The sequence below is a fragment of the Dipodomys spectabilis genome, unplaced genomic scaffold (assembly GCF_019054845.1).
Source record: "Dipodomys spectabilis isolate Male_0828 unplaced genomic scaffold, ASM1905484v1 ptg000017l, whole genome shotgun sequence".
Lineage (NCBI taxonomy): Eukaryota > Metazoa > Chordata > Mammalia > Rodentia > Heteromyidae > Dipodomys > Dipodomys spectabilis.
The window spans coordinates 14,560,908-14,574,756 of NW_024870694.1; the positions used below are offsets into that span (position 1 = coordinate 14,560,908).

Consider the following 13,849-nt stretch of genomic DNA (forward strand, 5'->3'; position numbering starts at 1 on the left):
TCATGATGTGGGTATTGTTACCTCCATCTTCATAGTAGTAATTATCTCCATAAACTTTGGCTCCAGAGAACTCTGGAATGTGTTTCTTTCTCTTTTTTTCTTCCTGTAACTCCTTTTCTTGCAAAAAGCGAGCTATATCCTACAAAGACAAAAGGGAATGGAAATAAATGTTTAGCAGGAGTAAGCTTGATAAAACAGAATCTGACATTCTACTGGAAAATTATTACATGCTCTATTCATAGGTTTTCAGACTTCTGGCCACAGATTACTGTTATTCAAACATCATAGACTACTCAATAGTTTGGATACATAATCTAGTTAACTTTTTTTTTCCAAATGAAATTTAAATCTAACTCAATCTAAAGATTTTCCAACCTAGCCCAGGCCACAGCAGGTTTACAGCAGAATTTTAAGATACTTATTTGTGGTCCTTCCTTCTAAGCTGAAAATGAAGTAAGTCTGGTTAGGAAGTCTCAGTAACTTATTTCTTTGGAACTTTAGAAACTATATTTACTTATGAACATTGTATGCACATATAATTATATTTTTGATAATCTACTTTAAAGCCTTTAGCTATTCAATGTCAGACCCCAGAGTGAGTGAGCCGCTGTTACAATTCAAAATGAGAGCAAAAGGATATAATGCCATCCAACACAAGCTACCCTATGAAATTTCTAGTACTTTTGAAAAATCATACCTAACTCCTTCTCATTTGAAAGAAGATACTCATAAAGGAATAGTACCTACGAAAGTGATTTCTTTGGGTTTCAATTCTTAATGTACAATTGAACATTTGAACTATTCAATATTAAAGTAAAATGGTTTTAACACCTTCATTCGTTCATCTTAATAAATCTGTGTAAATTTTATCAGGTGCCAATGCCTATACCAGATTCTTCATTTCTGATCTCTTAAGTTTTTTGTTGTTGTTTTTTGTTTTTGTCGGTCATGGGGCTTGAATGCTGGGCCTGAGCGCTGTCCCTCAGCTCTTCAGCTCAAGGCTAGCGCTCTACCATTTGAGCTACAGCGCCACTTCCAGTTTTCTGGTGGTTTATTGGAGTTTCACCAACTTTCCTGCGTGGGCTGCATTGAACAGTGATCCTCAGATCTCAGCCTCCTGAGTAGCTAGGATTACAGGCATGAGCCATGGATACCCAGCTTTCTTAAGTTCTTTTCAAGTCAGTGGGAGATGAGATGGGGAAGAATAGTACGTTCTTCCCTCCTGACCACTTTCCTATACTGTTGACTCTCCACATTCTGGTTAAATTTCCACATGTTGATACTCTTGACCAGAGAAGTAGAAAGAAGACATCTGACACCAGAGTTGTCATGTTTACTAAGCACCTAACACTATTTTCCTAAGTAGTGTGTTTCCCCTCTAAAAAATATGTGAAAAAATATCAATGAACAGTATCAGACCCAACTTCCAGAAAAAGTGATTCAACTACATGTCTGGGACCTTACAATTGCTTTCCTGCTATTGAATTCAGTCCTAATTAAACCATAGTAATAAGCGGCTCTCCCAGTGTGAAAACCAGAAGAGAACCAAAAATTATGTCTCTTCTTTATAAATGTATTAATAAGCTAGTCAAGAAAGTACTTTTAATGAAGTAGAAAAATAATAACTTGCCAAATGCATTGGCACCCAAATCTTTTTGCTTTTCTAACCTATCAGCTCTTAAGCTTCTATCTGGGCAAGAATAGTCCAGTAGGTTGAGGAAGAAAAAGGTAGAGATTTGATGGAAAACTGCCCCTATACTATACATAAGGCTTATTAGGACAAGCCAGTTCTCCTTCCTGCTTTTCAAACTTACGAGTACAATGATGAGTTTAGCTAGGTATTTAGAGTGACTTTCTCTTAAACAAGCTAAACTGGCCATTATTTGACAGCACACTTGGATGAAGCTAAGCAGCTCAGTCACCCTTGATGTAAAGAACTCTTGGATCCTCAGCTTCCACCCTGTGAAAGGGTAGTCTAGACAACACTTTACAAGTTCTGTTCTGGAGAACACTGATCTCAACAGCTTCTCAAGAAAAAAGTATTCAATAGAAAAAAATACACTTAATATACTTAAAAGATATACTTAAATTAAAAAATATACTTAATTCTTGAAAATGTACATTATCATATTTTAATTCTTGCATAAAGGAAACCTCAAATTTTTATATAACCTAGAATTTTCCAAATTTATGATCACTCATATAAAAAATATAGTTTGTGGAATTAGTATTCTATATAAAAGGAAAACATGTACTGAAGAACGCTTAACTCCTATTAAGAACTGGAATGGGAATTTACCATTGTATCTCACCGCTCCCTCATCTATTATGCAAGCTCAATCAACTATGGAAAACTTGAAACTCTAAATGCAAGAAAGGGTAGTTAATGATCTCAAGAATGTTAGAAAAAAAGCTATTTTCATGCAAACATCATGCAATGAGTCAGTAGGATATCAAATCGTGTGCTCCATGTCCTTATCAGGATAAGGCAATACATGCAAGGCTGAGGGATCTAAGACAGGCTTCAACATAAAAAGGTACACAGGAGCCCAAAGGAATCATGGTATTGAGCTTCTTAGGGTATTTCTAAGATGTATATGATTTACATCATCATTTCACCTTTAAGTTCAGCTGTTTTACAATAATAATGGGTTTCAGACAGAGGAAATCCTAAGTTTAAGAACAAAAGATTCAAAAATGTGATTGAGAACACTATCCCACCATTAGATTGCTAAGCTACTTTATTAACAATTAACATAGAACATAGTAGCATCTCATTCAGTAGAGATCTCATAGAAGGTATAAAAACAAAAGATACAGAGAGGGAAGGGATGACACTGTCCAAAAAGAAATATACTCTTTACCTGACTTATGTAACTGTAACCCCTGTGTACATCACCTTATAACTGCAATACAAAATTAAATTTAAAAATAAAAGGATTATGCTAAATAAAACAGAATAGAGTGACATCCAATGTGTATAGTAAAACGATCAGTGTAAGACTAGAAAAGGAAGGAGTCCCAACTTGCAGCCTCCCACCCAGCTGCCTTTCTGCTCATGAGTACAGATTTATTTTTAAAGTGCCAAAACGTAAGTTTAATAACTTATAGGTACTGCTATATAAGCCAGTGAATAAATATCACCAGCTTGCATAAATATTACTTTAGATCAGAAAATTCCAGGAAGTGGTACTGTGGCTCAAAGTGGTAGAGTGCTAGCACTGAGCAAGAAAGGATCACGGAGAATACCCAGGCTCTGACAAATAAACAAAAACCACCACCGACAAATAAACAAAAACAAATGTTATAATATTCCAATTACCTAAAGTTCTATGAATAAGTACTATGGGTCATCAGAGATTCATTTTTTTAATGTAAGCTTGGAACCTTTATCCTTAAATAGTTCAAATATATAGATGTCTTTAAGTTGTCAGACCAATGCCACAACCTTCCATGATGTTTGACCATGCTAATGTTTACTTAATGAAAAAAAAAAAGATTTAAAAAATGGTTTGCCTTATATTAAGTGAAGTAAGCCAGGCCCAAAGAAACATAGGTCCCATGGTTTCCCTTATTTGCAATATCTAGTACATGTATGAGTCAAGCAGAAAAGGTCAGATAAGGTGATGTTAGGGAAATGAACCTTAAGATATGTATTCAAATTTTTTTCTTTCATGCGATTGTTTCTAACACATTTATGAGTATTTCTTTGTTGCTTTGTATGTCCCTCCCCCACAGTATAACCCCTGCTTTCACTGTATTTGATGTCAGTATAATCTGTGGAGGGGAAGGGAAAAAACAAATCGTTTAAATAGGGATACAGGTGGACCCATTGCAACAATGAGATGTACAAGTCGTTATGTCAAAAACCAACTTTACAACTTTACAACTTTCGTACGGGGGCGAGGGGGGGAACTGAAGGATTGGGGGTGGGGGTAGGGGGAGATGGGAAGGGATGGGAAGGGGAAACAAAGGAGGAGGCAATGATGCTTGATAAGAAATGTACTCATTATCTTGCCCATGTAATTGTAACTCCTCTGTAAAGTATTTTCACAATAAAAAAAATAGTTTTCCTAAAAATAATTCCAAATCCACATATATTTGACCAAGGTTTAAACATAATACATACACACACACAAAAAAAAAACTCTACACAATTTTATACAGAACATTTTATTTAAGAATAACTAAGTCTAACTGAACTCAGGATACTTCACTTTATTTTTTTAAAAAATCTCTATATTTAAGACAATACACCAAGGAGGTTTAAAAGGAAAATTAACCAATAAAAGATAGGGACAAGAACATGCAGAGTGAAGCAAAGATGGAAAAGAGAAGGAAGAGGAGGAGAGGAAAAAAGGAGAAAGATGTCCCAAACACTATTAAAACACTTTTCTGAGGGGCATCTGGGTTGGTTCCATATCTTAGCTATGGTAAATAATGCTGCAATAAACATAGTTGTGCTGGTAGCTTTAGTATGGTCTTGTTTGTGATCATTTGGGTAAATGCCTAAAAGTGGGATTGCTGGGTCATAGGGGAGCTCAATATGGAGTCTTTTGAGAAACCTCCAAACTGCTTTCCAAAGTGGTTGAACAAGTTTACACTCCCACCAACAATGCAGTAGGGTTCCCTTCTGTCCACATCGCCTCCAGCATCTGTTGTTTATTAGAGTTCTTGATTATAGGCATTCTAACTCATTTGGTCCCTGGCATGTTGATGGTACTTACTACTTCTTACTTCTGCTCTCTGCTAACAAACACAGATGATGTTGGAAATGTTCAGTCACACACACAAAGTTGTGTAACACCATTACAACTACAGTACAATATGTTCAGAACAAAATCTCTGACCCAGAGAAGAAATGGGCCTTAGTCTTTACATCTGGTTATTTTGGGAAGTTATAAGCTGCTCAAGAGAGTTCACCCCAAATAACTCTGAAATAATTAGGTAATAATCCAGAGAGGAATTTTCCACAACTGTATTATTAAATAACTAATTAGTCTACAGGGAAGAAGAGCAAAGAGGGGGAAAAAAAAGAACTAGGGCAGGTTATGAGGAAAAGGTAATGCTGACAAGAATTAGCACTACTGACTGTCAGTCTCCTCTGCCTCAAAGGTTGCTTGTTTCATTCTTTAAGAACAAATTTTATTAATGAAAATTCTATTCATTTAATATTGGTAACATGCTAGTTAAGTAAGACTCACATTTTTCTATTAGAAAGGAACATCCAGGCACTATAGATAAGACGAGGTGAAAAGTGAACAAGACTTTGTTGTTGTTGTTGTTTTGGCCTGTATTAATATTTGAACTCGGGGACCCTATACATGCTTACCTTCCTTGCTCTGCTGTCACTCTACCACATGAATCACATTTCCAGCTGTGGCTTTTTGCGGGTTATTTTGAAGTCTCATATTAGGTGTGAAAGAAGGTAGCACAGACAATGCAAACTAACCTTTTTATATGTAGTAGTACAAATACATTCCACAAAAGCAAATAGTTAACTGTAAATTCAAGTCCTTTCAAAGTATTATTGCTAATTTCAATCATTCTCAGCTTTAAAAATAAAACTTAAGGGCTGGGAAGGTGGCTCAGTAATAGAGTGCTTACCTTGCATGCATGAGGCCCTGGGTTTGATCCCTCAGCACCACATAAGCAGAAAAAGCTGCAAGTGGCACTATGACTCAAGTGGTAGAGCGCTAGCCTTGAGCTGAAGAGCTGAGGGACAGCACCCAGGCCCAGAGTTCAGGCCCACAACCGACTCCAAAAAAAAAAATTGTTTTAAATATAAACACAGAATTAAATTACATATATCAACTGCTTATAGAAAAGTAAAATCACCAATAAACAGAGTAAGATTAATGCCAGCTTCCTAACCTTTAACAAGAACTAATTCCTGATTCTAGTTTGAATTTTATTAAGGTCTGAAGGTGGAAAAAAAAAAAAACAAAAAAACAACAACAACAAAAAAAACCAGGACAGAAAAAGTTAGTGAGATCAACAGTAGCCTTATTTGAAAATGGAGACTTTGTGGATGAAAGAAGTTAAGCTGATCATTCGGATGAGGTCCTTAAACCAATTACTAATGTCCATATGAGAAGATATACACATGGAAGAAGTCCCTATCACAAAAGAGGCAGAGACTGAAGTGGTACAGCTACAAGCTCAAGACTGCTGGGGAAAGATAAAGAATAAGTCCTCTTAAGAGGAAACACACCCCTACCAACACCCTGATTTTAGACTTCTAACCTCTAAAATTGTGAAAGAATAAACTTCTGTTATATTAACATACCAACCTGTGGTAATAGGTTTCAGCAGTCCTACTAAACAAATTCACATCTTATATCAAATTATCCATTATTATTTCTCAAACTTTTACCGGATGTACACCTGTTCAAGAAACAAATGATCCATGGAGAGCAATGCTTGCACTATCACATTCCAAGTAAAAAGAATCTGCTGGCCACCCAGCCTCCAATGAGTCAATTACACACAAAAGGCTTTTGCTGAAGAGCTGGGTACCCCTTCCTCCATGGGTGAGGGGTTCTAACTAAGTTATACCTCATCCTTCTTCTCCTGAATGCGGCGTCTCTCTGCCTCGATAGTCAGCTTCTCTTGAATTTCCTGAGCAATTTCACAGTCTTGTTGTTCACTACAAAACAAAGGTAAAACTAATAATAAAAATAAGGAATAGTGTTAGTAAAACATAATTAACATTGTTTACTGTATATTGGGAACCCTCAGATAGTTTTACCTCACTTTACCCTCATGATAATGACACACACAGGCTGATAATTGTCAAACTGTACAGAGAGAAAACTGGGCTCAGAAACATTAAGTCATTTCCCTCAAGATCACAAAGAAGATATATGGCAGAAACAGTGTTTAATCCTACAGACTACAATGGAATGATCTAGCTTCTTCACCATATCATATCACACTAAGGGGCCTTTTGATGGTAAACAAGCATTGTTTCCAGGAATTCTGCAAAGGTTTTATATGTAAATGAATACACACACACAGATTAATGCCCCCCTAACATCCAAATATATACACAGAAAAAGTCTGCAAGCAATGTTCAACACTGAGAATAGAAATAGGAGAAAACGCTCCTTTAGCTTTTTGAAACCCCTCATACATTTTAGCAGAACAAAGATCCTTTAATACAGTAATGTCAGAAAAGCTATTTCACAGAAAATGAACGTTGATTTTTCTCAGAAACATTACCCAGGGTGCCTCTACCTACAGAAGTCTTCTGATTTTTGCTTTTAAAAAAATTTAGAAACTTAAAATTCCAAAATGTGATTATCTCTGGAATGTTACCTTTCATACAAAGTCACTAGCTAAGAAACTAGTTAGGAAACCTAAAAATTTGCCAGAATAAAAGTCTATCTGTAATTTATATATGCAGTTAGTTTGCTAAGTACATATATCTATCATTCTCCCCTTGTCAACTGAACTTGAAATATTCAACAAGACTCAAATTTGTTCATATGTTTTATGTTTAATGTCAGTCTTTTGTAATTAAAAACAAGGATCACATGAACTATTTTGTAACTTATTCTTTGGAGAATAAACCCAAATATTCTAACAACACTGAAAATATAAAACTAATTCTCATGTGTATAAGACAATGGTCATTTTTGTAGTACTGGGGTTTGAACTCAAGGAATAAGCTTGCTGAGCAGGAGCTCTACCCACCTTGAGCTACACCTCCATGCAGGAAATGGAAATAAACAGGTGAATTTATATAAGTATGCACACACACTAGATGTGTATACACAAAAAAGCAGAAAGAAAGCAAGAGATTACAAGCAACAGAACATAAGCCAGAAAGAGGAAAACACGTATTTAGAGCCAGAAGAAAAAAATAAGAAGTCTGTAGATCCGATTTGTGTGTGTGTGTGGATAGATCCGGGTGTGTGTGTGTGTGTGTGCGCGCACGTGTGTGTGTGTGTGCATGTGTGTGTGTGTGTGTGTGTGTGTGTGTGTGTCCGGGGTGTGTGTGTGTCCGGGGGTGTGTGTGTCCAGGGTGTGTGTGTGTGTGTGTGTGTGTGTGTGCATGTGTGTTTGTGTGTGTGTCCGGGGTGTGTGTGTGTCCGTGTGTGTCCGGGGTGTGTGTGTGTGTGTGTGTGTGTGTGTGTGTCCAGGGTGTGTGTGTGTTTGTGTGTCCTTGCACACACATGCTCATCCTAGGGCTTGAACTCTGGGCCTGACTACTGTCCCTGAGCTTTGTGCTTAAAGCTAACACTTTATCACTTGAACCTCAGCTCTACTTCCAGTTTTTGGTGGTTAATTGAAGACATGAGTCTCTTGGACTTTTCTACCTGGACTGGCTTTCTGTTACTACAACACTTTTCCATTTCAGTTAATCAGCTGTTAAGTGAATGATTTTTACATCTAGGATTCAAATTTGATTTGAATCTTAGATTCAAATAAAAAAATAAAAATCTGTTTATATTTCCTCTTATCTATTTATATTTATGTAAATATATCATATTTATGTTTCCTCTACATTCATTCACTTCCTTAAAATAATAAGAACCATGGTACTAGTTTGAAAGACTTCTACCTGAACCTCCCAATGAATGTAAAGTCCATACAGGAGGCAGCCGCTACTGACTACACACAGGTAAACTCAAACAAAGCTGTTCAGGTCTCAGGTGATGGGGATGCTGCAGCTCCTTGTACAGAAAGCACACAAATTTTCAGCTAAGCTTCATGATTTCTAACTGCTCCAAAAAGGGTTGGCTCTAGCTCCATCAGCTAAGTATAAAGAACCACAAGGAAGTAAAATGAGGTGCAAAAGGGATAGTGAGAGGCTGGGAAGGTGGCTCAGTGGTAGAGCACTTGCCTTGAATGCCTGAGGCCCTGGGTTCGATTCCTCAGCACCACATAAGCAAAAAGAAAAAAGCCGGAAGCGGCGCTGTGGCTCAAGTGGTAGAGTGCTAGCCTTGAGCTGAAGAGCTGAAGGACAGCGCCCAGGCCCAGAGTTCAGGCCCCACGACTGTCACCCCCAAAAAAAAAAAAAAAAAGGATAGTGAAGAATCTGGTAAGCTTGGCTTTGAAAACAGTGGCCCTCAGACACTGACAGAGTAAAAGAGACCAGCTCATTAAAATTGGAAGCATCTCATCCTTCTCTTTATAGAGCCAGCTGTCAACACTTCTAGAAAGTGAAAGAATTCCTTTCTAATTACTAAGTATTTCTAAAACCTTGGAGTCCCAGGAAGAAATACGCCCATGCCTGGTTCTTCTCTAATTTAGGACCTATTATCTTTCCATATCCTGATTTGTATTTCCCAGTGTTTTGTCTTAATAATCTCATTATGCTCAATGTCATCAACCTAATTCAGGAATTGAACCAGTACATTAACCTCAGAACTGGTTTAACAGAGAATTATGAAAATATAAAGGGTGGCCATTGATGTGTCTCGAACATTTTATTTGAGCTCTGGCTCTCATCCATCCTCTCTGTGTTACCCTGGGACTCAGAATCTCTCAAATCTGTCCCTTCCTCTCACATCTCCATTACTACCACCTTTCAATTCAGGCTTCAGTGTCTCTGAATTTGACCTGCAATCCTTTACCCACCCAAATTCTCAAAGTAGGTCCCAAAATGATAACCTAATACCCTTTCAATGGTTTAAAATATAAATGGCTATAATATAAATCTATAAGACATAATTACTTTAACGTAACTCATAACATAATTTGACTACTTTTCTCAACATAGTCTTAAGAATACTCTCACTCTAGCAATACTCAACTTCTCACCATTACTGTGTGACTGTAGGTCCTTTTTGTTTCAATCCACATGCACACTATACCTTCTGGAATGGTTTTCCCCAATTATTATCATAAATTTCTAACTAGCCATCAAGATATGGATTAAGCACATCATGTAGCTTCTTAAGCTTTTCCCAATCTCTTTTCATGGACATCATAATCAAATCTGTTGGTCAAGTACTTATCTCTCAGTGTATAATGCTCATGTGTTTTCAAGTCTCCAGTGGTATTCTTCAGGCCAGGTTTAGCAAGCCAATAGAGTATTTATTTGCAATATAAGGAAGCGTAACAAAATTTAGAATAAATTCCTCTCTATAAATGATAAACAGAAGGATGAACCCTGCCACCAAAGGGGGAAAACACAGTAAGTGTTCCTATTTTATTGGAACACAACACTAAATTAAGGGATCTCTTCATGTCTCCTTTATTCTTTTCTTCTCAACACATGGTCTTGTGGTAAAATAAACCATTTGAAGTTTGAGTTGTAAGAGCCAAATTTGGTCAACAAATACACTGTGAGCTTTTATACATTACAAAAGATTAGAAAGCCATTATACTTTGAAAGATTTTAGAAATAAAAATATGTATTTATCTATCTAATAAGTTTGGTCTGATGTTGAAGTCATGAAGATAACTAAGTATACAAGTCAGAGCTTTCGAGAACATTCTGGAAACAGAATAAACATAGCTAGGACATAGTAAATAAAGCCAATACAATGCATAAAGTTTTTTGCTGTCTACTATTTCATTGGGTCCACTAAATTAACTGTGAGGCAGAGGAAGAAATGTCATCTCTCCCTATACTTGTGGCATAAAAAAACAAATTCAAGGAACAAAGCTACTAATACTATTAGGAGTTCATGTAGCTATTCACCCACCCAAGACTAAGTTAATGGTACAAAAACAAAGAAAAATTTTCAAATAAAACTATTGAGTAGGCACTGAAGGACTGTAAGAGAAAACAGGGGAACAGGAGGGATTTCATCCCCTGTCCTAGTTAGCTGCTGGCTCCAAAGACAACTCTCACATTGCTCCCACTCCCCAAATCCTCACAGATCTTTGTAGCGCTTCTGGAGCTGAGCCTGGGCTTTCAGATCTTCCTCTTGGAGCTGCTTAGCCACCTGGAGATCGTGCTGGACCAAACGGTTCCGCTGAACATTCGATGCTAGATGATGCTCAACTGTGCAGAATGATTAAAGAGAGTTAGAACAGGAGCTACAATGCTTTTGCTTGTTAGTTACAGACCTCATAATTAATTTAAGAAAGGCTTTACTGCTAAAAAGAGTAGCACAGGGATTGTTATTGCCAACAAAAAGAATCATTTGTTCTGGTCCCATCGCAAAAAAGTGATGGTGCCAGGATTGCATCACCAATATTCTAAGCCAGGGCCTGTGCTCTATTGCCACATGTTACTACTCTTCATTAGCCACATTTTTCAATATTGATAAATTAAGAAATCATTAAGAAATCACGAACTCAAATACATGTACAAACTTGGTTTTACTTTCCTCAAAAACACTGTTAAAAAAAAAAAGTCCACAATGTGACTTCATAAAGATACTGTGATTGCCAAGAAAAGATTTTCAGGCCCCTAGCTGAGGACAAGAACAGATTCTCATGATAGGTCCTGGCACATCTTGGATACATTTACATGTGACCACAGTCTCTCTCTCTTCAGGTCTATCGATTCCTCCTATGCATATGGCAGTGTCTTCAAATCCCTGATGGCCAGTCTTACTTTAAAACACTCATAAATTCATTTTCATAAAGCTGCTTGCCTAGACAAATCCTTCTGAATCCAGGTACAGTGCATCTTGGTCACAATATTCGTCCCTACATCACCCTAAGAAACTAGCCTCAAGCTACACACTAAAACAAGAAAACTGAAGGCCCATAAATAAGAGTCATTACTCACTCTCTTGTTCCTGCAGGCTGTGAGCCAGGGTGTGGTCCTCTAGAACAGCAAAATCTCGGCACACTGCAGAGAACAGCAGGGATGAAAGGAAAAACAGAGGGAAAGGCTCATTAGCTGTATTTTAAAACATGAGAAGTACTTTGCTTACTTCAAAAAAGAAATTATAATTATTTTAAGATGATCAACTTTGTAACTTGAAATAAACTAAACAGAGTTTCATGAAATATGAAGTCTTCCCTCACAATTCCACACAGTGCCTGCTCAGTGTCAAGCACAGAGTATTGCAAAATAATAAGGATTACCATCCATAGCATCAGAGCCCAGAGGTCTAAAAGTTCCAGTCCACTTCTCTAAGGGAAGAAGTGAGGCTGAAATAACAGCAGAGCAGAGTCAGCAATGCATTGACACTGATGTAGAGCGAGAGTGGAGTTCTGCAGGGAAAGAAGAATTCAAAAAAGCCTAGCCTCAGCTTCAGCCTTCCTCAGTTCAAGGGTCCTCTCACAGGAAGCTATGTGTACTGTCCTTTGTTAGTCCCTCACTTAGGAGTAGAGCTCTAGTTTAAGAATAACAAAGGACCAGTTCCATATCTTAGCCATGGTAAATAATGCTCCAGATGCCCCTCAATTGATGAATGGATAAAGAAAATGTGGTATATATACACAATGGGATTCTATGCCTCCATCTGGAAACATTGCCCATTTGTTAGGAAATAGAAAGACTTGGAAAAAATTATATTAAGTGAAGTAAGCCAGGACCAAAGAAACATAGGTCCCATGGTTTCCCTTATTTGCAATATCTAGTATATGTCTGGGACAACCAGAAAAGGTCAGATAAGATGATGTTAAGCAAAATGAACCCCAAGATATGGACACAAGTGGTTTTTTTCTTCCTTGCTATTGTTTCTAATGTATTTATAAGGTACCATGTGTATTTTTGGTGCTTTGTATGTCCCTCCCCCCTGGTATAACCCCTGTTTTCACTGTATTTGATGTTGGTATAATTTGGGGAGGGGAAGGGAAAAACAAATTGTTTAAATAGGAATACAGATTGACCCATTGCAACAAAGGAGGAGGTAACAATGCTGGATAAGGAATGTACTCATTACCTTGCTCATGTAACTGTAACCCCTCAGTACAGTATTTTCACAATATAAAAAGTAATTAAAAAAAAAGAACAACAAAGGAAGGGATAATAATGCTGGATAAAAAAAAAGTAATCATTACCTCAACTGATATAACTGTAACCTCTCTATACAACATCTTTACAAGAAAAAAAAAAAAAGAATCACACTCTTTAATGCATGAAAAAAAAGTAATTTCCATGGGAAAGTTCTATTCTTTTAAATTCTAATACCAGTAGGTTTAAGTTGAGTCATTGTATTTTACAGAATGAAAGTATTTTCAAAATGAACTAGTTAACTTCCTCATTTGATAGGTGAGAAACTTGAGGATAAAGAAGAAGAGAGTTTTACTAAGACTATACATAGGGCACTGGTGACAGGAACTGGGAGTATGCTACACCAGTAAAACCTCTTTCCTTCTCTAACATTATACCATTCCTTGCCCCCCAGAAAGAAACCACAGCCAAAAAAATCTCAAGATATTTTCATATTAATATACACTCTCTAAAGGACTTCAATGAATTGACACTTAATTGGGACTTAATTTATAGAAGATGGATTTGCCAATATAACCAAGTTTTATGTATATTAATGCTATTATAAGGGTTGGATGCTTGGTACAGTTGATGGAATGCTAGCAAATGATCAAAAACATCAAGTATCAAGTTCAAGTACCAATCTCCAAACAACAAAATGAATGCTATTGTAACACAATACTTACTGGTTGGAGTAGTTTTATTATAATAAAAGAGCTAATGCTTGTATAGTAGATTAGTTTTTTTGGATTACTCATCAAGTAATATTTTCCAAATCATGAATGCCTATCATTAGGTCATAAAATCAATTTACTAAATCTGGCACAAACACTTAAATATTCATAGGCTAGAAAATAACAAAATTAACATGTAATATAGATGACTATGGTTTAGAAAGAGCAGTTTTCAATATTTTGTGTATGTATGTATGTATGTATATATATATAGTACCTACATATATAATCATGTGATATTTGTACTAGTTCACAAAACAGA

At 36.7% G+C, this 13,849-nt stretch overlaps 1 protein-coding gene across 3 annotated transcripts in view; it reads right to left on the bottom strand.

Moving 5' to 3' along the window:
• Ccdc50 (coiled-coil domain containing 50) overlaps window positions 1-13,849 on the bottom strand; it is a 63,244-nt gene that overhangs the window by 21,522 nt on the left and 27,873 nt on the right. For 2 of the 3 annotated variants that reach the window (XM_042670064.1, XM_042670063.1), the window contains exons 2-5: window positions 11,699-11,761; window positions 10,837-10,963; window positions 6,559-6,649; window positions 22-139 (exon numbers count right to left, since the gene is read on the bottom strand). In XM_042670064.1, the coding sequence (XP_042525998.1) occupies window positions 22-139; window positions 6,559-6,649; window positions 10,837-10,963; window positions 11,699-11,761 (399 nt within the window). The remainder of the gene's footprint in view (window positions 1-21; window positions 140-6,558; window positions 6,650-10,836; window positions 10,964-11,698; window positions 11,762-13,849) is intronic. The other variant, XM_042670066.1, reaches the window with a different exon arrangement.